The 26,841-nt window shown below is 46.0% G+C and overlaps 1 protein-coding gene across 5 annotated transcripts in view; it reads right to left on the bottom strand.

The window, feature by feature from the left end:
• Positions 1 to 402: 402 nt before the first annotated feature.
• The window catches only part of DDX3X (DEAD-box helicase 3 X-linked), an 89,208-nt gene continuing 62,769 nt past the window's right edge, over positions 403 to 26,841 (bottom strand). For 3 of the 5 annotated variants that reach the window (XM_063955599.1, XM_063955605.1, XM_063955604.1), the window contains 14 exons: positions 26,523 to 26,649; positions 25,285 to 25,443; positions 25,109 to 25,208; positions 24,615 to 24,750; positions 18,236 to 18,321; positions 17,925 to 18,023; positions 11,124 to 11,284; positions 10,803 to 10,947; positions 4,916 to 5,060; positions 4,490 to 4,671; positions 4,299 to 4,416; positions 3,754 to 3,907; positions 3,523 to 3,644; positions 403 to 2,880 (listed from right to left, as the gene is read on the bottom strand). In XM_063955599.1, the coding sequence (XP_063811669.1) occupies positions 2,798 to 2,880; positions 3,523 to 3,644; positions 3,754 to 3,907; positions 4,299 to 4,416; positions 4,490 to 4,671; positions 4,916 to 5,060; positions 10,803 to 10,947; positions 11,124 to 11,284; positions 17,925 to 18,023; positions 18,236 to 18,321; positions 24,615 to 24,750; positions 25,109 to 25,208; positions 25,285 to 25,443; positions 26,523 to 26,649 (1,817 nt within the window). In that variant the 3' untranslated portion in view covers positions 403 to 2,797. The remainder of the gene's footprint in view (positions 2,881 to 3,522; positions 3,645 to 3,753; positions 3,908 to 4,298; positions 4,417 to 4,489; positions 4,672 to 4,915; positions 5,061 to 10,802; positions 10,948 to 11,123; positions 11,285 to 17,924; positions 18,024 to 18,235; positions 18,322 to 24,614; positions 24,751 to 25,108; positions 25,209 to 25,284; positions 25,444 to 26,522; positions 26,650 to 26,841) is intronic. The other 2 variants (XM_063955603.1, XM_063955606.1) reach the window with 1 other exon arrangement.

The raw sequence follows: 26,841 nt of genomic DNA, 5'->3' as shown, positions 1-26,841 counted from the left end.
AAGCAGGGAGACTGTTGCCAGCAGTTCTCCCTGAAAATAAAAAACCTAACATAAAAGTCTTTTCAGAGAAGCTCAGTAGAGCTCCCCTGGAGTGCATCCAGTCTGCCTGGGGACATTTCTAAAACTGAGGTCTGGAGGAGAGGCATAGAGGAAGGAGCCAGTTCACACCCATTGGAAAGTCTTAAGAGTGCCCATGGCTCCAGCGGAACAGTCTATACCCCATGGTCATGAAGTGGACCCCAGCATCCTCTAGGAGGTATGAGAAATATGACTTCTCACTGCATGAAATCTTAAATACCTGCATTAATCCACTGCACAAATTATTTTCTAAATGGATTGATGCAGGCAACACATCCTCTCAATAACTATGCAACAGCCCAAAATAAAGCCAGAAGACCTTCATTGTTTGCCATTCAACTTTTATTTTAATAAAACCAGTAATGCACAGCACATGCAGTGCTAAGCATCTAAACTAGTACAATAAGCAATTACTAAACTAGAGCGACTTGAGGGTCAATTTTGACATATAGCAAGTTCAAATCTATTATTTGCATATAAATTTATGAACCTTATCTTGTTAAAAAGGTATTGCCAAAAAATACTTGCTAATATGTAATCATTGAATACACAAGTCACCAATTTTACCAGTATGACAAAGATAACCACATGTTTGAGGATTGCAATGTGCCAGACATTCACTGAAATAAAAATAAAAAAAATTTAAACCACACAACTAAACAAAACTCACGCAACAAACATCTGAGAATCTGGACACTTCACATCAATGTTCTGAAGTGTTTCATTAATATCTTAAGACAAGTGTATCAAAACCTTGGCATGTTTAATTTTAAATTGCCAATTTTATTTTAATTACACCAGAAAGTTATGGCTGCTCAGCCAATACTGGGTCTGCTTAATTTGACTTAAGAGTTTAATATGACTTAACATTAAAAGCTCACACTACCCCGAAATATATAATTTCACGCATACGTTGACATTCAACATTCAAGTGCCAGTGTTTTTGTACTGTCTTTTGGTCAAGTTTCTTTAAGCTTTCAAAGAATCACTTAGGCTTACAAAAATAAATATTTGTCAAAATGTTCAATAAATATTACACAAAACTAGCAGCAAAAAGTATCTAGAAATCCATTGTGTGCAAAATAGTTTGCTTCCCCATCTATCATTCCCATGGTCCCAATAAGTCTCAATCTTGCCCTAGACTCTAAGCAGTGTATTTGCCATTGCAAAGAGATAAAAATAAGATTTGAGGTTAAGGACACGTACACAAGACTTGTATAAAAATTCTTTGAATGTGCAATAAAAGACGTTTAGTATAAAGTTATGGGCAAAAATGTACAAGGGCCACCTATATTTTAAATAGCACCATAACAATGACCTCAATACTGTCAAGTGCACCTACAAAAAGCTTTAGAGCAAGGCACAACACTTGTGAAATCTATTGCACTTTAGATTTATACCATCCCTATGCCACATAAGTTGTTTAAATTCAACTACATCTAGAGTAAGCTAAATTTCAAGTGGCAGAGATGTTAGAAGGTGGGAATTACTCTTTGGCCAGATTTAGCATTGACATACTAAATACAATGGAAACCTATGCAACTAAAACTGACTAAACTGCACACGTTTACAGATATTACACCTTGTGCAGTCATGTACATTTTTTCCACCATTGATCTTAAGATTTAAATTTACTCATCTGGAGCCATTTTACAAAGTCTACTGTAAGCCAAGTATGTTTATATCCTTTCAACGCAGCTTGAACAGAGTAATGTGAATCTGCATTAAAATAAAGCCTGCTGCATAATTCTTTCTGTTCATACCCTCTTGACCAAAAAACATTAACACTAGCATGCGTTATTAGACCAAAATCAGCCAGGCCTGTCACAGAACCACATACTGCTGTGGTCAGCCATTCTGACATTATTCATGACAGGCGCAAGTAAATTTAATGATGATACCTCCTAAAAACTATTTCAAGTTTCAGATCGTTAACGTTCCCTGTAATGTTTGGCCCATTTGTGGCTAGCTCACAAGTTACTCTTCTGCCTAAACATTGTTAAAGGAATAGCTGTATTGCGTCCTCTGAAAACAGTGTTGTGTATGAATAATCTCATACACCTATGTGACTGGAATGGCTTATTGAAAAAGACTTCAGGTTCTAAGTACCTTTCCAGGATAGAGTGAGCAAATCAGAACTTAACTTTGTACAGTTTGCCACATTAGAACTATTCTGATATGCTTCAAGGTCTTGCCTCAAATGGCAAAGTTAACAGAAGCCCTAATGCAGGCTTACTGCACAAGTTTATTTTATGCTTATAATATTAATGCATGGATGAAACGATTCCTGTTTTGTGTTGTATCACACCTGTGTGCCAAGGTTTGATTCGCCCAAGTTCAATAGATTTATTTTCTCTTTGCATTTTATGTCTTGAGCAATACTGAGCCAACAGGACATCAAAATAAAACGTTGTCTAAAGTTAAAGGCACAGTACATAAACAAATTATCCTCAGTCAAAATAAATGCAGTTGTTGGGAGAGGGGTGGACTTGGGAAATAATCCAAAACTACAGCAATGAAATCTTCCAACATCTTCAGAGTAGGGCTCTCTTTTTCACGTCATTGTTTTCTTCATGGCCCAGAGCTCCCTTGAAAATAAAATTCAGTGGAGAATCACAGCTGGTAATGTACAAGTTCTTGAAGCTACACAAGGTATAGTCTGGCTAGGTTACATGTGGTTTCCATATTAGCTGTTGAGTCATTTCTGTTGCGGACAGTTTTAGTTGCCCCACCAATCCACACTGGAGCTGCCGCCATAGTTTCCTCCATAGCCATCACTGTTATAGAATCCACCGTATCCACCTGTAGGTACAAACACCAGTTAAATAAGCAGCAGAAAGAACTTGAGGTAAGCACCAGTAACGTCAGTTGCATCACAAGTATTCACGTAGTTCCTGTATCTTCATTTAAAACATGTACCTTAACTACAGTTGTGCATACAATCCATGTAATTCTGTGGCAAAATAACCTGAACAAGTTCTGATGATCATGTTACATCACTGGCACATGTAATATCATGCACAGCAGCACAGTACACCTGCATGAAAGTTTTTCCCTATGGAAGTTTAGTTTCCAGGGTATACATATAGCCTCAACAGGGCAAAGCTCCCAAAAAAGTTAAAAATGTGTGTGCGCTGCTGTAACAAGCAGCTTGCCATGTCACTTATAGCCAGTGGTTAAGCAGTCCGTACAATCAAAAACTGCAGAAAGATACTGTACCATGAACATTAGAACTTCATGCTTGTAAACAAGCCTTTGCAAAAGCCATCTTTTTAGCCACATTTAACAGAGAATACTGCACAGCAAGGACAAAACCACTGTAGAGAACAAACATTTTCCAAAACAACCCATAAGTGCCAATATGCTGCGGTATGCATTTCAAACCTGTCCTATTAATGGTCCATGGATACCATCTAGTCCAGTTGAGTATATGAAATGCCTTACCTCCGCCAAATCCCCTGCTGCCACCATGACCACTGCTCCTACCTCCACGGCTGCTACCAAAGCCGCTGCTAGCGCCACTGCTCTGCCTGTAGTCTCTGGCGCCAAACCCACCACTAAATCGACTGAAAGAAAAGAAAAAAAAAAAAAAAACACATTCAGTAGTGACAATCAAGCACACAGGACAGCTCATGGAATACAATATGTAGCTAGGGACTAATCCCGACAACATACCTCTTGGAACGGCCACGACTACTAGTCTTGTGATGTTGATCATAGGCCATGCCCTCCAGCCAAGAAGGTACTTCTTGCTTTGCTTCTACTAGTAGATCCAGTAAGTCTTTTGTTATATTTATATTCTTTTCATTGAAAAAGGACGTTGCAAGACCTAAAACCCACCAAAACAAAGTTAATATCCAAGTCTTAAACCATGATAAAGTGGTTAAGGGTTTTCATCAACGTGCAGCATATTAAAGCAGTGTTAAGAACTAGGCTACACATTGGTGCACGTAGTTTATATATATAAAAAAAAAAAAACACAAACGCCACACAGGTTTTTTGACCTTGGGGAGAATAATGCATGATATGTTTCCTGCAGTTATCAATAAAGCATACTGCGATAATACTTTTAATATTGAAGCATTTATGTGCAAGTGTGTAATTGTAAGACCCTTACTGACCATTTTTTTTATTCATTATATACATATATGAAAGTTAGATTCCAGTCTTAAACTATCCATTGCCAGGAGACAAAAAAGTTTGCATAAGGTAATGCTTACCCAAATTACCCACACGGCCTGTACGGCCAATTCGATGTACATATTCTTCAATGTCGCTAGGCAAGTCAAAATTTATAACATGCTTGACATTTGAAATATCAAGTCCTCTGGCTGCAACCTATATGAAAAAATTAAAAAAGTTTAACACAATAAAAAAAGAAAAAAGGACATACTGCTATGCAAATACGTACAGCAGTGGCAACAAGGATTGGGCTTTTTCCAGAACGGAACTGATGAAGTGCTTCTTCTCTGTCTCTTTGTGACCTATCTCCATGGATACTTGTGCAAGCATATCCTTCATGGTAGAGAAAGTCCTCAAGTGCATCAGCACCCTTTTTAGTTTCCACAAACACCAGCGTTAATGAATCTTTTCCTAAAATAAAAAAGTCGATAGTAGCATGTAGGAGTTAATACAGAATCCATGGAAAATCACGAATTCAGGTTAAACAATTGGTTGCGGCACCAATACACACTAGTTATCTGATTTTTCAAACCGCTGAGGCAGGTAAAACAAATATATTCCTTGCTTTGTAGCCAATTGGATAGGATCATGTGATCAGTTAGCTTTCAGTAATATAGCACAGCTAATTAAAATCCGGCCTTGGTGGATGAAATACCTGTTGCATTGAGAAGATCCAATAAAAATGAGCGTTTATCAGTTTCCTCCACCCAGACAACTTTTTGTGTTATATTTTCAGATGTGGAGCCAACTCTTCCTACTGCCAAGAATATGTATTCATCCAGGAAATCACGAGCAAGAATCTTAAAAAATAAAAAAATAAGATTTTACTTACCGATAAATCTATTTCTCGTAGTCCGTAGTGGATGCTGGGGACTCCGTCAGTACCATGGGGATTAGCGGCTCCGCAGGAGACAGGGCACAAAAATAAAGCTTTAGGATCAGGTGGTGTGCACTGGCTCCTCCCCCTATGACCCTCCTCCAAGCCTCAGTTAGGATACTGTGCCCGGACGAGCGTACACAATAAGGAAGGATTTTGAATCCCGGGTAAGACTCATACCAGCCACACCAATCACACCGTACAACTTGTGATCTGAACCCAGTTAACAGTATGACAACGTAGGAGCCTCTGAACAGACGGCTCACAACAAGAACCCGATTTTTTTGAAACAATAACTATGTACAAGTATTGCAGACAATCCGCACTTGGGATGGGCGCCCAGCATCCACTACGGACTACGAGAAATAGATTTATCGGTAAGTAAAATCTTATTTTCTCTAACGTCCTAGTGGATGCTGGGGACTCCGTCAGGACCATGGGGATTATACCAAAGCTCCCAAACGGGCGGGAGAGTGCGGATGACTCTGCAGCACTGAATGAGAGAACTCCAGGTCCTCTTTAGCCAGGGTATCAAATTTGTAGAATTTTACAAACGTGTTCTCCACCGACCACGTAGCTGCTCGGCAGAGTTGGAATGCCGAGACCCCTCGGGCAGCCGCCCAGGATGAGCCCACCTTCCTTGTGGAATGGGCCTTGACAGATTTAGGCTGTGGCAGGCCTGCCACAGAATGTGCAAGTTGAATTGTGCTACAAATCCAACGAGCAATCGTCTGCTTAGAAGCAGGAGCACCCAGCTTGTTGGGTGCATACAGTATAAACAGCGAGTCAGATTTTCTGACTCCAGCCGTCCTTGAAATATATATTTTCAGTGCCCTGACAACGTCCAGCAACTTGGAATCCTCCAAATCGCTAGTAGCCGCAGGCACCACAATAGGCTGGTTCAGGTGAAACGCTGACACCACCTTAGGCAGAAAATGAGGACGCGTCCGCAGTTCTGCCCTGTCCGAATGGAAAATCAGATATGGGCTTTTATACGATAAAGCCGCCAATTCTGACACTCTCCTGGCTGAAGCCAGGGCCAGTAGCATGGTTACTTTCCATGTAAGATATTTCAAATCCGCCGATTTGAGTGGCTCAAACCAATGGGATTTGAGAAAATCCAAAACTACATTAAGGTCCCACGGAGCCACTGGGGGCACAACCGGGGGCTGTATATGTAGTACTCCTTTTACAAAAGTCTGGACTTCAGGAACTGAAGCCAATTCTTTCTGGAAGAAAATCGACAGGGCCGAAATTTGAACCTTAATGGACCCCAACTTGAGGCCCATAGACAATCCTGTTTGCAGGAAATGTAGGAATCGACCCAATTGAAATTCCTCCGTGGGGGCCTTCCTGGCCTCGCACCACGCAACATATTTTCTCCAAATGCGGTGATAATGTTGTGCAGTCACCTCCTTCCTGGCTTTTACCAGTGTAGGAATGACCTCTTCCGGAATGCCTTTTTCCCTTAGAATTCGGCGTTCAACCGCCACGCCGTCAAACGCAGCCGCGGTAAGTCTTGGAATAGACACGGTCCCTGCTGAATCAGGTCCCGTCTTAGAGGTAGAGGTAGAGGCCACGGATTTTCCGTGAGCATCTCCTGAAGTTCCGGGTACCAAGTTCTTCTTGGCCAATCCGGAGCCACGAGTATCGTTCTTACTCCCCTTTGCCGTATAATTCTCAGTAACTTTGGGTATGAGAGGCAGAGGAGGAAACACATACACTGACTGGAACACCCACGGTGTTACCAGAGCGTCCACAGCTATTGCCTGAGGGACTCTTGACCTGGCGCAATACCTGTCCAGTTTTTTGTTGAGGCGAGACGCCATCATATCCACCTTTGGTTTTTCCCAACGGTTCACAATCATGTGGAAGACTTCTGGATGAAGTCCCCACTCTCCCGGGTGTAGATCGTGTCTGCTGAGGAAGTCTGCTTCCCAGTTGTCCACTCCCGGAATGAACACTGCTGACCGTGCTATCACATGATCTTCCGCCCAGCGAAGAATCCTTGCAGCTTCTGCCATTGCTCTCCTGCTTCTTGTGCCGCCCTGTCTGTTTACGTGGGCGACTGCCGTGATGTTGTCCGACTGGATCAACACCGGCTGACCCTGAAGCAGGTGTTTTGCCAGGCTTAGAGCATTGTAAATCGCTCTTAGCTCCAGTATATTTATGTGAAGAGACATCTCCAGGCTTGACCATACTCCCTGGAAGTTTCTTCCCTGTGTGACCGCTCCCCAGCCTCTCAGACTGGCATCCGTGGTCACCAGGACCCAGTCCTGTATGCCGAATCTGCGGCCTTCTAACAGATGAGCACTCTGCAACCACCACAGAAGAGACACCCTTGTCCGTGGCGATAAGGTTATCCGCTGATGCATCTGCAGATGCGATCCGGACCATTTGTCCAGCAGATCCCACTGAAAAGTTCGTGCGTGGAATCTGCCGAATGGGATTGCTTCGTAAGAAGCCACCATCTTTCCCAGGACTCTTGTGCATTGATGCACAGACACTTTTCCTGGTTTTAGGAGGTTCCTGACAAGTTCGGATAACTCCTTGGCTTTCTCCTCCGGAAGAAACACCTTTTTCTGAACCGTGTCCAGAATCATTCCCAGGAACAGCAGACGTGTTGTCGGGGTCAACTGAGATTTTGGGAAATTCAGAATCCACCCGTGTTGTTGCAGCACTACTTGGGTTAGTGCTACTCCGTCCTCCAGCTGTTCTCTGGACCTTGCCCTTATCAGGAGATCGTCCAAGTAAGGGATAATTAATACGCCTGTTCTTCGCAGAAGAATCATCATTTCGGCCATTACCTTGGTAAAGACCCGAGGTGCCGTGGACAATCCAAACGGCAGCGTCTGAAACTGATAATGACAGTTTTGCACCACGAACCTGAGGTACCCTTGATGTGAAGGGCAAATTGGGACATGCAGGTAAGCATCTTTTATGTCCAGGGACACCATAAAGTCCCCTTCTTCCAGATTCGCTATCACTGCTCTGAGTGATTCCATCTTGAACTTGAATTTTTGTATGTACAGGTTCAAAGATTTCAGATTTAGAATAGGTCTTACCGAGCCGTCCGGCTTCGGTACCACAAATAGCGTGGAGTAATACCCCTTTCCCTGTTGTAGGAGGGGTACCTTGACTATCACCTGCTGAGAAAACAGCTTGTGAATGGCTTCCAATACCGTCGCCCTGTCTGAGGGAGACGTTGGCAAAGCAGACTTTAGGAACCGGCGAGGGGGAGACTTCTCGAATTCCAACCTGTAACCCTGAGATACTACCTGCAGGATCCAGGGGTCCACCTGTGAGCAAGCCCACTGCGCGCTGAAATTCTTGAGTCGACCCCCCACCGCTCCTGAGTCCGCTTGTAAAGCCCCAGCGTCATGCTGAGGGCTTTGCAGAACCCGCGGAGGGCTTCTGTTCCTGGGAAGGAGCTGCTTGCTGCCCTCTCTTACCCTTTCCTCTGCCTCGGGGCAGATATGACTGTCCTTTTGCCCGCTTGTTCTTATAGGACCGAAAGGACTGCGGCTGAAAAGACGGTGTCTTTTTCTGTTGGGAGGGGGTCTGAGGTAAAAAGGTGGTTTTCCCGGCAGTTGCCGTGGCCACCAAATCCGATAGACCGACGCCAAATAATTCCTCCCCTTTATACGGCAATACTTCCATATGCAGTTTGGAATCCGCATCACCTGACCACTGTCGTGTCCATAAACTTCTTCTGGCAGATATGGACATCGCACTTACTCTCGATGCCAGAGTGCAAATATCCCTCTGAGCATCTCGCATATAAAGAAAAGCATCCTTTAATTGCTCTAAAGTCTGTAAAATACTGTCCCTATCCAGGGTATCAATATTTTCAGTCAGGGAATCCGACCAGACCACTCCAGCACTGCACATCCAGGCTGAGGCGATGGCTGGTCGCAGTATAACACCAGTATGTGTGTATATACTTTTTAGAGTAGTTTCCAGCCTCCTATCAGCTGGATCCTTGAGGTCGGCCGTATCAGGAGACGGTAACGCCACTTGTTTTGATAAGCGTGTGAGCCCCTTTTCCACCTTAGGGGGTGTTTCCCAGCGCGCCCTAACCTCTGGCGGGAAAGGGTATAATGCCAATAACTTTTTAGAAATTAGCACTTTTCTATCTGGGTTAACCCACGCTTCATCACATACATCATTCAATTCCTCTGATTCAGGAAAAACTACAGGTAGTTTTTTCACCCCCCACATAATACCCCTTTTTGTGGTACTTGTAGTATCAGAGATATGCAGTCTCCTTCATTGCCGTGATCATATAACGTGTGGCCCTACTGGAAAATACGTTTGTTTCTTCACCGTCGACACTAGATTCAGTGTCCGTGTCTGGGTCTGTATCGACCGACTGAGGTAAAGGGCGTTTTACAGCCCCTGACGGTGTCTGAGATGCCTGGGCAGGTACCAACTGGTTTGACGGCCGTCTCATGTCGTCAACTGATTTTTGTAATGTGCTGACATTATCACGTAATTCCATAAACAAAGCCATCCATTCCGGTGTCGACTCCCTAGGGGGTGACAGCACCATTACCGGCAATTGCTCTGCCTCCACACCAACATCGTCCTCATACATGTCGACACACACGTACCGACACACAGCAGACACACAGGGAATGCTCTATTGAAGACAGGACCCCACTAGCCCTTTGGGGAGACAGAGGGAGAGTTTGCCAGCACACACCCAAGCGCTATAATATATATGGGAACAACCCAATATAAGTGTTGTATCCTTATAGCAGCTTAAATATATTAATATCGCCAAAAAAAGTGCCCCCCCTCTGTTTTACCCTGTTTCTGTAGTGCAGTGCAGGGGAGAGTCCTGGGAGCCTACCTCACAGCGGAGCTGAGCAGGAAAATGGCGCTGTGTGCTGAGAATAAGCCCCGCCCCCTATTTCGGCGGGCTCTTCTCCGGAATCTGAGATCTGGCAGGGGTTAAATACATCCATATAGCCTCAAGGGCTATATGTGATGTATTTTTAGCCATAAAAAGGTATTATACATTGCTGCCCAGGGCGCCCCCCCCAACGCCCTGCACCCTCCGTGACCGCTGTGTGAAGTGTGCTGACAACAATGGCGCACAGCTGCAGTGCTGTGCGCTACCTCAGGAAGACTGAAAAGTCTTCTGCCGCCTGCATCTGGACCTCTTCCATCTTCGGCATCTGCAAGGGGGTCGGCGGCGCGGCTCCGGGACGAACCCCAGGGTGAGACCTGTGTTCCGACTCCCTCTGGAGCTAATGGTGTCCAGTAGCCTAAGAAGCCAATCCATCCTGCACGCAGGTGAGTTCACTTCTCTCCCCTAAGTCCCTCGATGCAGTGAGCCTGTTGCCAGCAGGACTCACTGAAAATAAAAAACCTAAAAAACTTTTTCTAAGCAGCTCTTTAGGAGAGCCACCTAGATTGCACCCTGCTCGGACGGGCACAAAAACCTAACTGAGGCTTGCAGGAGGGTCATAGGGGGAGGAGCCAGTGCACACCACCTGATCCTAAAGCTTTATTTTTGTGCCCTGTCTCCTGCGGAGCCGCTAATCCCCATGGTCCCGACGGAGTCCCCAGCATCCACTAGGACGTTAGAGAAATAAAGTAAGTATCTTGAGAGTCTATGGTATGTGATACTTAAGACCACACGTCAGCATTTCTCTACCTGGATTTCCTTGGGGAAGGTAGCACTAAACATCATGGTCTGACGAACACCCTTTGGAGGCATTGTGTCTTGCTCGACAATTCTCCTAATTTGAGGCTCAAACCCCATGTCAAGCATTCTGTCTGCTTCATCCAGCACTAGATATCTAAAAAGGATTCATTTAAATAATTTGAAAATTAAAACCATGAACCACCACAAGCAGTTTGTTGAAAGAAATTATTTTAATAACGCAAGTTACGTAATTTGAAGCAGTATACATGAAACGGTCAAAAAATATTGGATGTACATTGACCAGAAAAAGAAGCCCTACATTTCACTTACTTGCAACAGTCCAACCCAATTTTTCCCCGTTCCATCATGTCAACAAGGCGGCCAGGTGTGGCAACAAGCAAGTGGCAACCCCGTTCTAAGTCTCGAATCTGTTGCCCAATGTCTGCTCCACCATAAACAACGCATGGACGAACTTTGGATCTGTATGCAAACTAAGAAACAATGCATCTGAGTACCTCCAAAGTATTAAAAATAAGATTTTACTCACCGGTAAATCTATTTCTTGTAGTCCGTAGTGGATGCTGGGAACTCCGTAAGGACCATGGGGAATAGACGGGCTACGCAGGAGACTGGGCACTCTCAAAGAAAGATTAGGTACTATCTGGTGTGCACTGGCTCCTCCCACTATGACCCTCCTCCAGACCTCAGTTAGGATACTGTGCCCGGAAGAGCTGACACAATAAGGAAGGATTTTGAATCCCGGGTAAGACTCATACCAGCCACACCAATCACACCGTATAACTCGTGATACTATACCCAGTTAACAGTATGAAATATAACAGCCTCTCAACAATAACCCTTAGTTAGGCAACAACTACATACAAGTATTGCAGACAATCCGCACTTGGGATGGGCGCCCAGCATCCACTACGGACTACGAGAAATAGATTTACCGGTGAGTAAAATCTTACTTTCTGACGTCCTAGTGGATGCTGGGGACTCCGTAAGGACCATGGGGATTATACCAAAGCTCCCAAACGGGTGGGAGAGTGCGGATGACTCTGCAGCACCGAATGAGAGAACTCAAGGTCCTCCTCAGCCAGGGTATCAAATTTGTAGAATTTAGCAAACGTGTTTGCCCCTGACCAAGTTGCAAAGCCGAGACCCCTCGGGCAGCCGCCCAAGATGAGCCCACTTTCCTCGTGGAATGGGCTTTTACTGATTTAGGATGCGGCAATCCAGCTGCAGAATGCTCCAGCTGAATTGTGCTACAAATTCAGCGAGCAATAGTCTGCTTAGAAGCAGGAGCACCTATTTTGTTGGGTGCCTACAGGATAAAAAGCGGGTCAGTTTTCCTGACTCCAGCCGTCCTGGAAATATACATTTTTAAGGCCCTGACTACGTCCAGTAACTTAGAATCTTCCAAGTCCCTAGTAACCGCAGGCACTACAATAGGTTGGTTCAAGTGAAAAGCTGATACCACCTTAGGGAGAAACTGGGGACGAGTCCTCAATTCTGCCCTATCCATATGGAAAATCAGATAAGGGCTTTTACATGACAAAGCCGCCAATTCTGACACGCCTGGCCGAAGCCAAGGCCAATAACATGACCACTTTCCACGTGAGATATTTCAAATCCACAGTTTTAAGTGGCTCAAACCAATGTGATTTTAAGAAACTCAACACCACGTTGAGATCCCAAAGGTGCCACAGGAGGCACAAAAGGGGGCTGAATATGTAGCACTCCCTTTACAAATGTCTGAACTCCAGGCAGTGAAGCCAGTTCTTTCTGGAAGAAAAATCGACAGAGCCGAAATCTGGACCTTAATGGAACCCAAGTTTAGGCCCATAGTCACTCCTGACTGTAGGAAGTGCAGAAAACGACCCAGCTGAAATTCCTCTGTTGGGGCCTTCCTGGCCTCACACCACGCAACATATTTTCGCCAAATACGGTGATAATGGTTTGCGGTTACTTCTTTCCTGGCTTTTATCAGCGTAGGAATGACTTCCTCCGGAATGCCCTTTTCCTTTAGGATCCGGAATTCAACCGCCATGCCGTCAAACGCAGCCGCGGTAAGTCTTGGAACAGACAGGGCCCCTGCTGTAGCAGATCCTGTCTGAGCGGTAGAGGCCATGGTCCTCTGATATCATTTCTTGAAGTTCTGGGTACCAAGCTCTTCTTGGCCCATCCGGAACCACGAGTATCGTTCTTACTCCTCATTTTCTTATTATTCTCAGTACCTTTGGTATGAGAGGCAGAGGAGGGAATACATAAACCGACTGGTACACCCACGGTGTCACTAGAGCGTCCACAGCTATTGCCTGAGGGTCCCTTGACCTGGCGCAATATCTAGTTTTTTGTTTAGGCGGGACGCCATCATGTCCACCTGTGGCCTTTCCCAACGGTTTACCAACAGTTGGAAGACTTCTGGATGAAGTCCCCACTCTCCCGGGTGTCGGTCGTGTCTGCTGAGGAAGTCTGCTTCCCAGTTGTCCACTCCCGGAATGAACACTGCTGACAGTGCTAAGACGTGATTCTCCGCCCATCGGAGAATCCTTGTGGCTTCTGCCATCGCCATCCTGCTTCTTGTGCCGCCCTGTCTGTTTACAAGGGCGACTGCCGTGATGTTGTCTGATTGGATCAGTACCGGCTGGTTTTGAAGCAGAGGCCTTGCCAGACTTAGGGCATTGTAAATGGCCCTCAGTTCCAGAATATTTATGTGTAGGGACGACTCCTGACTTGACCAAAGTCCTTGGAAATTTCTTCCCTGTGTGACTGCCCCCCAGCCTCGAAGGCTGGCATCCGTGGTTACCAGGACCCAGTCCTGTATGCCGAATCTGCGGCCCTCTTGAAGATGAGCACTCTGCAGCCACCACAGTAGAGATACCCTGGTCCTTGGAGACAGGGTTATCAGCCGATGCATCTGAAGATGCGATCACGACCACTTGTCCAAGAGGTCCCACTGAAAGGTTCTTGCATGGAACCTGCCGAATGGAATTTTGCTTCGTAAGAAGCTACCATTTTTCCCAGGACTCGTGTGCAGTGATGCACCGATACCTGTTTTGGTTTCAGGAGGTCTCTGACTAGAGATGACAGCTCCTTGGCTTTCTCCTGCGGGAGAAACACTTTTTTCTGTTCTGTGTCGAGAACCATCCCCAGGAACAGTAGGCGTGTGGTAGGAACCAGCTGTGACTTTGGAATGTATAGAATCTATCCGTGCTGTTGTAGCACTTCCCGAGATAGTGCTACTCCGAACAACAACTGCTCCTTGGACCTCGCCTTTATAAGGAGATCGCCCAAGTACGGGATAATTAAAACTCCCTTTTTTCGAATGAGTATCATCATTTCTGCCATTACCTTGGTAAAGACCCTCGGTGCCGTGGACAGTCCAAACGGCAGTGTTTGGAATTGGTAATGGCAATCCTGTACCACAAATCTGAGGTACTCCTGGTGAGGATGGTAAATGGGGACATGTAGGTAAGCATCCTTGATGTCCAGGGATACCATGTAATCCATCTCCTCCAGGCTTGCAATAACCGCCCTGAGCGATTCCATCTTGAACTTGAATTTTTTTATGTATGTGTCCAAGGATTTCAAATTTAAAATGGGTCTCACTGAACCGTCCGGTTTCGGTACCACAAACAGTGTGGAATAGTAACCCCGTCCTTGTTGAAGTAGGGGCACCTCGACTATCACCTGCTGGGAATACAGCTTGTGAATTGCCTCTAGCACAGCCTCCCTGCCTGAGGGAGTTGTCGGCAAGGCAGATTTGAGGAATTCCAGCTTGTACCCCTGAGATACTACTTGAAGGATCCAGGGATCCACCTGTGAGCGAACCCACTGATCGCTGACATTTTTGAGGCGGCCCCCCACCGTACCTGGCTACGCCTGTGGAGCCCCCGCGTCCATGCGGTGGTCTCAGAGGAAGCGGGGGAAGAATTTTGATTCTGGGAACTGGCTGACTGGTGCAGCTTTTTCCCTCGTCTCTGTGCAGAAAGGAAGCGCCTTTGACCCGCTTGCTTTTCTGAAGCCGAAAGGACTGTACCTGATAATACAGTGCTTTCTTAGGCTGTGAGGAAACCTGAGGTAAAAAAATTTCTTCCCAGCTGTTGCTGTGGATACGAGGTCCCAGAGACCATCCCCAAACAATTCCTCACCCTTATAAGGCTCTATGTGCCTTTTAAAGTCAGCATCACCTGTCCAGTGTCGGGTCTCTAATACCCTCCTGACAGAATGGACATTGCATTAATTCTGGATGCCAGCCGGCAAAATATCCCTCTGTGCATCCCTCATATATAAGACGACGTCTTATGTTCGCAAAATAGTATCCCTGTTTGACAGGGTTACAGACCACGCTGCAGCAGCACTATCTGCAGGTCTCAGTCTAGTACCTGAGTGTGTAAATACAGACTTCAGGCTAGCCTCCTGCTTTTTATCAGCAGGTATCTTCAAAGTGGCCGTATCCTAAGACGGCAGTGCCACCTTTTTTGACAAACGTGTGAGCGCCTTATCCACCCTAGGGGATATCTCCCAGCGTAACTTATCCTCTGGCGGGAAAGGGTACGCCATCAGTAACTTTTTAGAAATTACCAGTTTCTTATCGGGGGAACCCACGCTTTTTCACACTTCATTCACTCATTTGATGGGGGAACAAAACACTGCCTGCTTTTTCTCCCCAAACATAAAACCCTTTTTTAGTGGTACTTGGGTTAATGTCAGAAATGTGTAACACATTTTTTATTGCCGGGATCATGTAACGGATGTTCCTAGTGGATTGTGTATATGTCTCAACCTCGTCGACACTGGAGTCAGACTCCGTGTCGACATCTGTGTCTGCCATCTGAGGGAGCGGGCGTTTTTGAGCCCCTGATGGCCTTTGAGACGCCTGGGCAGGCGCGGGCTGAGAAGCCGGCTGTCCCATAGCTGTTACGTCATCCAGCCTTTTATGTAAGGAGTTGACACTGTCGGTTTATACCTTCCACCTATCCATACACTCTGGTGTCGGCCCCACAGGGGGCGACATCACATTTATCGGCATCTGCTCTGCCATCACATAAGCCTCCTCATCAAACGTGTCGACACAGCTGTACCGACACACCGCACACACACAGGGAATGCTCTGACTGAGGACAGGACCCCACACAGCCCTTTGGGGAGACAGTATGCCAGCACACACCAGAGCGCTATATAATTTAGGGATTAACACTATATTGAGTGAATTTTTCCCAATAGCTGCTTGTATATACAATATTGCGCCTAAATTTAGTGCCCCCCCTCTCTTTTTAACCCTTTGAGCCTGAAAACTACAGGGGAGAGCCTGGGGAGCTGTCTTCCAGCTGCACTGTGAAGAGAAAATGGCGCCAGTGTGCTGAGGGAGATAGCTCCGCCCCTTTTTCGCAGACTTTTCTCCCGCTTTTTTATGGATTCTGGCAGGGGTATTTATCACATATATAGCCTCTGGGGCTATATATTGTGATATATTTGCCAGCCAAGGTGTTTTTATTGCTGCTCAGGGCGCCCCCCCCCCCCCCCCCCAGCGCCCTGCACCCTCAGTGACCGGAGTGTGAAGTGTGCATGAGGAGCAATGGCGCACAGCTGCAGTGCTGTGCGCTACCTTGGTGAAGACTGATGTCTTCTGCCGCCGATTTTCCGGACCTCTTCTTGCTTCTGGCTCTGTAAGGGGGACGGCGGCGCGGCTCCGGGAACGAACACCAAGGCCAGTTCCATGCGGTCGATCCCTCTGGAGCTAATGGTGTCCAGTAGCCTAAGAAGCCCAAGCTAGCTGCAAGCAGGTAGGTTCGCTTCTTCTCCCCTTAGTCCCTCGATGCAGTGAGCCTGTTGCCAGCAGGTCTCACTGTAAAATAAAAAACCTAAAATAAACTCTTTCTAGGAGCTCAGGAGAGCCCCTAGTGTGCATCCAGCTCGGCCGGGCACAGAAATCCAACCGAGGTCTGGAGGAGGGTCATAGTGGGAGGAGCCAGTGCACACCAGATAGTACCAAATCTTTCTTTTAGAGTGCCCAGTCTCCTGCGGAGCCCGTCTATTCCCCATGGTCCTTATGGAGTTCCCAGCATCCACTAGGACGTCAGAGAAATAGGAGTACAGATTGTATGATGCACTCAGCTGATTATGATCTACAGATCCTCTCTCCTCATATTACAACTGAACTTTTGTTGGATCTGCATTGAATTTGCTCACCATCACAGGCACTTAGCTAGCTGTAGGATCACTTTCTAGAATAAGCTCTTTATTGTAAAAGGTTAATACCAAACTAAAATTAACTAGCCTACACTTCAAAATAAAATTCTTAAGAGGGAATTCCACTTAATCCAATTGTTATAAATGCAGTTTTACATTTATAATTCTAGTCCAGAACCATTTTAGGGCAACCTTAAATGTTGAATTTTACATTTCCCTGGAATTAATGTTTTGGAATTTCTACTCTAACAAAGTGATACTCTAACGTTCTGAGACTTTGACTAAAGCTGCTGATGCAGCAAAGAGAATTATAGTAGTTGATTGCGCACCACGTGTATAGGGTGCTCATACACTTTGTGCGATTGGCTGCGATGAGATCTCGCTGCGATTTCCCCGGCAGGCAAGGCTGCAATAAATTGCATCTGAAGAGTTTTTTTTTTTTTTTTTACACTCGATGTGCATGCGAACGATAAATTGCATGCCCCTTGCGATCTGAAATCGGTGTAGCCTGCATACCTTGTTTATTGCAGAGCAGTGTGCTTCCTCACTTTTACTGAATCCTCAGCACAATGGGTGGAGGGGAATGTCCAAAAAGTGAGCTCAAAATACAGATCGCACATCGCAGGGCGATAAATCGCATGTGCTTAAAAACCACATGCAATGTAATAAATATCTTTCACCCCAAAAAGGGCATGCAACTATTGGCCAACTAAACTTCTAAGCCCATATTAGTCAGTCAATCTGGGGGGTGTCTCAGCGGTTCGGAACTAAATCACAACTTAATAGGGATTTCTCCTAACGTCATCTGCCCAGAGGTGGTGAATTGAAATTCAGGCTTTGTGGAGTAAAAAAAAACAACCCCCCCCCCCCCCCCCCAAAAGCCTGAATTCAACATAACATTACTTAAATTAGGTGTGGGAGACTCAAACACACCTTTCGTGCTTCCTCATAGATTTGAACTGCCAGCTCTCTTGTTGGAGCCAATACAAGAGATAGTGGAAACTGTTTGCGCCGTCCATATCTTCCATTATCCTGCAAAGAACAGGAAAGTTTATCAATTGCAAGATACCAAATGAAACTTGAAGAAAAAGTGAAAAAACAAACAAAAACCACACACCTTAAAGTTACTGGTAAAAACAATTGATGTTCTCATAATACAGGTGTACCCATACCAAACATCTAAGTAGATGCGCCCTTCTGAGGATCATTCAATGCCAAGTCAAAAGTTAGTTACAATGTAATACCTTTAAGTGCTTCATTGTGTCTCCAGGACCTTCTGCATATATCTGACTTAAAATGGGCAACAGAAATGCTGCAGTTTTTCCAGAACCTTAAAAACAAAAAAATTTAGTAAATGACCCAAACTAATGAAATGGCCTTAAGAAATAAACAAATTATAAGTACATGAAGTAGCCCTAAAATGCTGCTGTCAAATATTTCATATTGATCAAATTAGTTTATAAACAGATTTACCCAGCATACCAAGATCGTTTGCAAATGGTCTAGACCAGGCATTCCCAACCACGGTCCTCAAGGCACACCAACAGTGCAGGTTTTAGTGATATCCAGGCTTCAGCACAGATGATTAAAATAAGATTTTACTCACCGGTAAATCTATTTCTCGTAGTCCGTAGTGGATGCTGGGTACTCCGTAACGACCATGGGGAATAGACGGGCTCTGCAGGAGACTGGGCACTTCTTTAAAGAAAAGATTAGGTACTACATCTGGTGTGCACTGGCTCCTCCCTCTATGCCCCTCCTCCAGACCTAAGTTAGGGAAACTGTGCCCGGAAGAGCTGACATTACAAGGAAAGGATTTGGAATCCAGGGTAAGACTCATACCAGCCACACCGTACAACTCGTGATAACTATACCCAGTTAACAGTATGAACAACTGAGCCTCATTAAACTGATGGCTCAGAACAAAAAACCCTATAGTTAAGCAATAACTATATACAAGTATCGCAGAATTCCGCACTTGGGACGGGCTCCCAGCATCCACTACGGGACTACGAGAAATAGATTTACCGGTGAGTAAAATCTTATTTTCTCCGACGTCCTAGTGGATGCTGGGTACTCTGTAAGGACCATGGGGATTATACCAAAGCTCCCAAACGGGCGGGAGAGTGTGGATGACTCTGCAGCACCGAATGAGCAAAGGCAAGGTCCTCCTCAGCCAGGCTATCAAACTTGTAGAATTTTGCAAACGTGTTTGATCCCGACCAGGTAGCAGCTCGGCAAAGTTGTAAAGCCGAGACCCCTCGGGCAGCCGCCCAAGAAGAGCCCACCTTCCTCGTGGAGTGGGCTTTGACCGATTTAGGATGCGGCAGTCCAGCCGCAGAATGTGCAAGTTGAATCGTGCTACAGATCCAGCGAGCAATAGTCTGCTTAGAAGCAGGAGCACCCAGCTTGTTGGATGCATGCAGGATAAACAGCGAGTCAGTTTTTCTGACTCTAGCCGTCCTGGAAACATAGATTTTCAGGGCCCGGACTACATCCAGCAACTTGGAAGTAGAGATGAGCGGATTCGGTTTTACTCTGTTCTCAAAACGGCATCTTATTGGCTATCCAAAACACGTGACATCCGTGAGCCAATAAGATGCCGTTTTGAGAACCGAGTAAAACCGAATCCGCTCATCTCTACTTGGAAGCCTCCAAGTCCCGAGTAGCCGCAGGCACCACAATAGGTTGGTTCAAATGAAAAGCTGATACCACCTTAGGGAGAAATTGGGGACGAGTCCTCAATTCTGCCCTGTCCATATGGAAGATCAGATATGGGCTTTTACAGGATAAAGCCACCAATTCTGACACACGCCTAGCCGAAGCCAAAAGCATGACCACTTTCCACGTGAGATATTTCAACTCCACGGTCTGAAGTGGCTCAAACCAATGTGATTTTAGGAAATCCAACACAACGTTGAGATCCCAAGGTGCCACTGGAGGCACAAAAGGGGGCTGAATATGCAGCACTCCCTTAACAAACGTCTGAACTTCAGGCAGTGAAGCCAGTTCTTTTTGAAAGAAAACAAACAGGGCCGAAATCTGAACTTTAATGGATCCCAATTTTAGGCCCATAGTCATTCCTGACTGTAGGAAGTGCAGAAGTCGACCCAGCTGAAATTCTTCTGTTGGGGCCTTCATAGCCTCACACCAAGCAACATTTTCGCCATATGCGGTGATAATGTTTTGCGGTCACATCCTTCCTAGCTTTTATCAGCGTAGGAATGACTTCAACCGGAATGCCCTTTTCCATCAGGATCTGGCGTTCAACCGCCATGCCGTCAAACGCAGCCGCGGTAAGTCTTGGAACAGACAGGGCCCCTGCTGTAGCAGGTCCTGTCTGAGAGGCAGAGGCCAAGGGTCCTCTGAGATCATTTCTTGTAGTTCCGGGTACCAAGTCCTTCTTGGCCAATCCGGAACGATGAGTATAGTTCTTACTCCTCTCTTTCTTCTTATTATCCTCAGTACCTTTGGTATGAGAGGAAGAGGAGGGAACACATAAACCGACTGGTACACCCACGGAGTAACTAGAGCGTCCACAGTTATCGCCTGAGGGTCCCTTGACCTGGCGCAATATCTTTTTAGCTTGTTGAGGCGGGACGCCATCATGTCCACCTGTGGCCTTTCCCAACGATTTACAATCAGCTGGAAGACTTCTGGATGGAGTCCCCACTCTACCGGGTGGAGGTCGTGCCTGCTGAGGAAGTCTGCTTCCCAGTTGTCCACTCCTGGAATGAACACTGCCGACAGTGCTATCGCGTGATTTTCCGCCCAACGGAGAATCCTTGTGGCTTCTGCCAAAGCCATCCTGCTTCTTGTGCCGCCCTGTCGGTTTACATGGGCGACCGCCGTGATGTTGTCTGACTGAATCAGCACCGGCTGGTTTTGAAGCAGGGGTTTTGCTTGACTTAGGGCATTGTAAATGGCCCTTAGTTCCAGAATATTTGTGTAGGGAAGCCTCCTGACTCGACCATTGTCCTTGGAAGTTTCTACCCTAAGTGACTGCCCCCCAACCTCGGAGGCTTGCATCCGTGGTCACCAGGACCCAGTCCTGTATGCCGAATCTGCGGCCCTCGAGAAGATGAGCACTCTGCAGCCACCACAGCAGAGACACCCTGGCCCTCGGGGACAGGGTGATCAGCCGATGCATCTGAAGATGCGATCCGGACCACTTGTCCAACAGATCCCACTGAAAGATCCTTGCATGGAACCTGCCGAATGGAATTGCCTCGTAAGAAGCTACCATCTTTCCCAGGACTCGCGTGCAGTGATGCACCGACACCTGTTTTGGTTTCAGGAGGTCTCTGACCAGAGATGACAACTCCTTGGCCTTCTCCTCCGGGAGAAAAACCTTCTTCTGTTCTGTGTCCAGAATCATACCCAGGAACAGCAGACGCATCGTAGGAACCAGCTGCGACTTTGGGATATTCAGAATCCAGCCGTGCTGTTGTAGCACTTCCTGAGATAGTGCTACTCCGACCAACAACTGCTCCCTGGACCTCGCCTTTATAAGGAGATCGTCCAAGTACGGGATAATTATAACTCCCTTCTTCCGAAGGAGTATCATTTCGGCCATTACTTTGGTAAATACCCTCGGTGCCGTTGACAGACCAAACGGCAACGTCTGGAATTGGTAATGTCAGTACTGTACCACAAAACGGAGGTACACCTGGTGAGGTGGGTAAATGGGGACATGTAGGTAAGCATCCTTGATGTCCAGTGATACCATGTAATCCCCCTCTTCCATGCTTGCAATAACCGCCCTGAGCGATTCCATTTTGAACTTGAACTTCCTTATATAAGTGTTCAAGGATTTCAAATTTAGAATGCGTCTCACCGAACAGTCTGGTTTCGGTACCACAAACATTGTGGAATAGTAACCCCGTCCCTGTTGGAGGGGAACTTTGATTATCACCTGCTGGAGGTACAGCTTGTGAATTGCCGCCAGTACTACCTCCCTGTCCTGGGGAGTAGCTGGCAAGGCTGATTTGAGGTAACGGCGAGGGGGAGACGTCTCGAACTCCAGCTTGAATCCCTGAGATACCACTTGTAGAACCCAGAGATCCACCTGTGAGCGAACCCACTGGTCGCTGAAGTTCCGGAGACGGGCCCCCACCGCACCTGGCTCCACATGTGGAGCCCCAGCGTCATGCGGTGGACTTAGTGGAAGCAGGGGAGGATTTTTGTTCTTGGGAACTGGCTGTATGGTGCAGCATTTTCCCTCTACCCCTGCCTCTGGGCAGAAAGGACGCGCCTCTAACCCGCTTGCCTTTCTGAGGCCGAAAGGACTGTACTTGATAATACGGTGCTTTCTTAGGCTGTGAGAGAACCTGAGGTAAAAAAAGTCGACTTCCCAGCTGTTGCTGTGGATACGAGGTCCGAAAGACCGTCCCCAAACAATTCCTCACCCTTATAAGGCAAAATTTCCATGTGCCTTTTAGAGTCAGCATCACCTGTCCACTGCCGAGTCCATAATACTCTCCGGGCAGAAATGGACATCGCATTAATTCTAGATGCCAGCCGGCAAATGTCCCTCTGCATCTCTCATATATAAGACTACGTCTTTAATATGCTCTATGGTTAGCAATATAGTGTCCCTGTCCAGGGAATCAATGTTATCAGACAGGGAATCAGACCACGCTGCCGCAGAACTACACATCCATGCTGAAGCAATAGCAGGTCTCAGTATAGTACCTGAGTGTGTATACACAGACTTCAGGATAGCCTCCTGCTTTCTATCTGCAGGCTCCTTTAAAGGCGGCCGTATCATGAGAAGGCAGTGCCACCTTTTTTGATAAGCGTGTGAGCGCCTTGTCCACCTTAGGGGATGTCTACCAGCGTAACCTATCTGTTGGCGGGAAAGGGTACGCCATTAGTAACCGCTTAGAAATCACTAATTTCTTATCTGGGGAACCCCACGCTTCTTCACACAATTCACATAACTCATCAAATGGGGGAAAAGTCACTGGCTGCTTTTTCTCCCCAAACATAATACCCTTTTTTGTGGTAACCGGGTTAATGTCAGAAATGTGCAACACATTTTTCATTGCCGTAATCATGCATCGGATGGCCCTTGTGGATTGTACATTTGTCTCATGCTCGTCGACACTTGAGTCAGACTCCGTGTCGACATCTGTGTCTGCCATCTGAGGTAGCGGGCATTTGAGCCCCTGATGGCCTCTGAGACGCTTGGGCAGGCGCGGGCTGAGATGACGGCTGTCCCAAAGCTGTTATGTCATCAAACCTTTTATCCAAGGAGTTGACACTGTTGGTTAATACCTTCCACATATCCATCCACTCTGGTGTCGGCCCCGCAGGGGGCGACATCACACTTATCGGCTCCAGCTCAGCCTCCACGTAAGCGTCCTCATAAAACATGTCGACACAGCCGTACCGACACCGCACACATACACATGGAATGCTCTGACTGAGGACAGGACCCCACAAAGTCCTTTGGGGAGACAGAGTATGCCAGCACACACCACAGCGCTATATAACCAGGGATTTACACTAAAGTGAGTGATTTTTCTCTATAGCAGATTATACACAGTTTGCGCCTAAATTTAGTGCCCCCCCTCTCTTTTTTACCCTTGAAGCCTGGAAACTGCAGGGGAGAGCCTGGGGAGCTGCCTTCCAGCGGAGCTGTGAAGAGAAAATGGTGCCCGTGTGCTGAGGTAGATAGCCCCGCCCCTTTCTCGGCGGACTTCTCCAGCTTTTTTATATGCTTTATGGCGGGGGATTATGCACATATACAGTTTATTAGCTGTATTATGTGCTATTTAGCCATGGAAGGTACTCTAATTGCTGCCCAGGGCGCCCCCCCCCCCCCCGCGCCCTGCACCCCATCAGTGACCGGAGTGTGTGGTGTGCAGAGGGAGCAATGGCGCACAGCTGCAGTGCTGTGCGCTACCTTAATGAAGACCGGAGTCTTCAGCCGCCGATTTTCAACTTCTCTTCGGTCCTTCTGGCTCTGCAAGGGGGACGGCGGCGCGGCTCCGGGACCGGACGACCGAGGACTGGGCCTGTGTTCGATCCCTCTGGAGCTAATGGTGTCCAGTAGCCTAAGAAGCCCAAGCTAGCTGCAAGCAGGTAGTTTCGCTTCTCTCCCCTCAGTCCCACGTAGCAGTGAGTCTGTTGCCAGCAGATCTCACTGAAAATAAAAACCTAACAAAAACTTTTCTTTATAGTGAATTCAGGAGAGCCCACTTAGTGCATCCAGTTCAGGCCGGGCACAGATTCTAACTGAGGTCTGGAGGAGGGGCATAGAGGGAGGAGCCAGTGCACACCAGATGTAGTACCTAATCTTTTCTTTAAAGAAGTGCCCAGTCTCCTGCGGAGCCCGTCTATTCTCCATGGTCCTTACGGAGTACCCAGCATCCACTAGGACGTCAGAGAAATCAAATAACCGAGATACTAATTAAGTCACCTGTGTTCAAGCCTGGATATCACTAAAACCTGCACTGTTTGTGTGCCTTGAGGACCGTGGTTGGGAATGCCTGGTCTAGACTACCACAAATCTCAGTCAGAACGCAGCATGTTTGCCATATTCAGTGACCATCATTGCAGAGGTAACAGCGCTGCACCTGCAGGACACCCTATTTGCATTTGTCAATATTTTATCACCTGTCTGGGCACAAGCCATCAAGTCCCTCTTCCCTATGATGATGGGAATGGCATGCTTCTGTACTGGAGTTGGTCGGGTATAACGGGTGAGTTGAATATTTCCCATAATTATCTCTCCCATGTGGACATCCTGGAACTTTTAAGAAAAAAATAAAACACCAAGACATTGGCATAAAGCATCTATTCAGGAACAATTCGAGGAAGCTAGAAATCAAGTGGTAAATATACAAACATACCAGTTTCCTGAACTCTAATTACAGTCCAGGCTGCAAGGCCAGCCATGTTTGAGCACAGGTGACTTAATTTGTATGTCAGTCAATTTAATTTAGCCATCTGGACTCGAGCATGGATATCCTTGTTACCTTGACTGCAACAGCAGACTTTGAAAGACTGCCATATACAATTGTAACTGTAAAGGCACTTAACAGGCAGAAGTACTTTGAAATAGCACACCCAAATAAACCCAAAACAAAATATGTACACCAGATACATACAATATCGATATGTGGCGGGCAGTTATTGCCTGTTGCTTCAACTGGAATGTCATCATACTTTTCAAAGTTAATGCCGGTGTTGCTTCCGGAGAAGAGTTCTCTGGAAAATAGAAGGGAGATGTTTAATAAAATGCACAAGTAGGGCATAAAGGACAGTACACAGTCAAAATACTTACTGTTCCGTACGTTCATTTGCTGCAAGAGGTTTTGACCAGTCATCTTCTTCATTTCTCTCATCTGCCCAACGACTGTTCCCTCGATCATATCTACCAAAACCACTTTTGTCACCACGATTAGAACCACTATCAAAGCCATCTGTGCGACGATCATCAGATCTACATTAACAGAGTTATTCTTTAATTTCAATAACCTTCAGAGTCAAGGGGACAAGTTGATTTTACATACTGTAAGAAGTGGTTAAGTGTCAGCATAGTAAGTCTCAGCATAGAGCAGATTAAAAGAAAGTTGTGGGAAGTAGGTGGTAGTGCTCCTTCATACACTGCAGCTCAATGTTCTGTGGTGTAGTGAAAGCTTACCTGAGGTGCAATAGGTCCTTTACCAGTTTATGCTCTGGTTTCCAAGGTGCGAGAACAGCACACAGGACTACCCCTCAGGTTTATTGGGAGTGGAAAGTGATCACCTTACTTGTGTGCACAAAAACACAGGGTGTTTAAAAACCATTTAAGAAAAAACAAAATATCCCTCCAAACAATCTCTCCAATAATCAAACATACAAGTTTTTTGTTATAATAGACAACTACATGTTGGCTTACCATACTATCCCTGTAAAGAGGGAGACCTATATCCCTTTCACACCAGAATCTCTGAACATGGGTTTTTGGCACATGAACGTGCATAACCCGTGTTCATGTGCAGTGTGAATGGGTGCCGGGGTTTAAATACCGGATCCAGTGACCCGGTAATTCAACCTTGCTCTTGAGTTACTAATCACCACTTCAAACATGTTAAGCTGGACAACTTTTGGTTGGGAATGGAAATATGAAGTGTCAATTCATACTAGAAAAAGGCTAACATAACTTGTCAATACTAAAAGCTCAAATTAAGCAGAAGTGTTGAAGTAACTCCAGTTTTTAGGTTGTTTACATAAAAGGGCTTGAAGAGTAATATTTTCAACCGATCTGTTCCAATGGGTTTTTCATCTACACAGCTGGCTTGCAGCAAGATAAGCAAGCTTTAACAATACAAACTGTATTGCCACAAAGCCATAACAAGCCTATGCTTCTCAGAACAGATTTTGTTGATTAGTATACACAGGTTGTGCACATACAATAGAAATATAACATTTTATGTGCTGCAATATAAGTATTAGCTTTCTACACTACAGGGTACATTTTACAGGAAGTGTTACACTGAATATTCAATCGTTAATGTGTTGAAAATCAGTCAAACTCACCTCCTAGTTCCATTTCCTCTATCGCTAAATACACCTGATTTACCACGGTCACTACGCGACCCGAAACTGCTGTATGCGTCTTTGTCTCTCCCTGAATTCCACCCAGAGTTATCTCTGTCATAAAAGCCTACAAGTGGGGAGAGAAAAAAAAAAAAAAAGTTAGTTAGTTAAAGCTGAACCAGAAAACAAAAACCACACACCAGATCAGAGGTACCAAAGAGCACAAAATTATTTTGAATGTGGCTGTCTCTATGCAGTGTTTAAGTCTTCAGGATTCATGTTTGTCCCCTCATGTCCTTGCTTGGAGCATTTAACAATG

Source organism: Pseudophryne corroboree, chromosome 2 (assembly GCF_028390025.1).
Source record: "Pseudophryne corroboree isolate aPseCor3 chromosome 2, aPseCor3.hap2, whole genome shotgun sequence".
Classification (NCBI taxonomy): Eukaryota; Metazoa; Chordata; class Amphibia; order Anura; family Myobatrachidae; genus Pseudophryne; species Pseudophryne corroboree.
The sequence above is the reverse complement of the archived record's forward strand: the minus strand, read 5'-3'. Positions and strand labels throughout refer to the sequence as shown.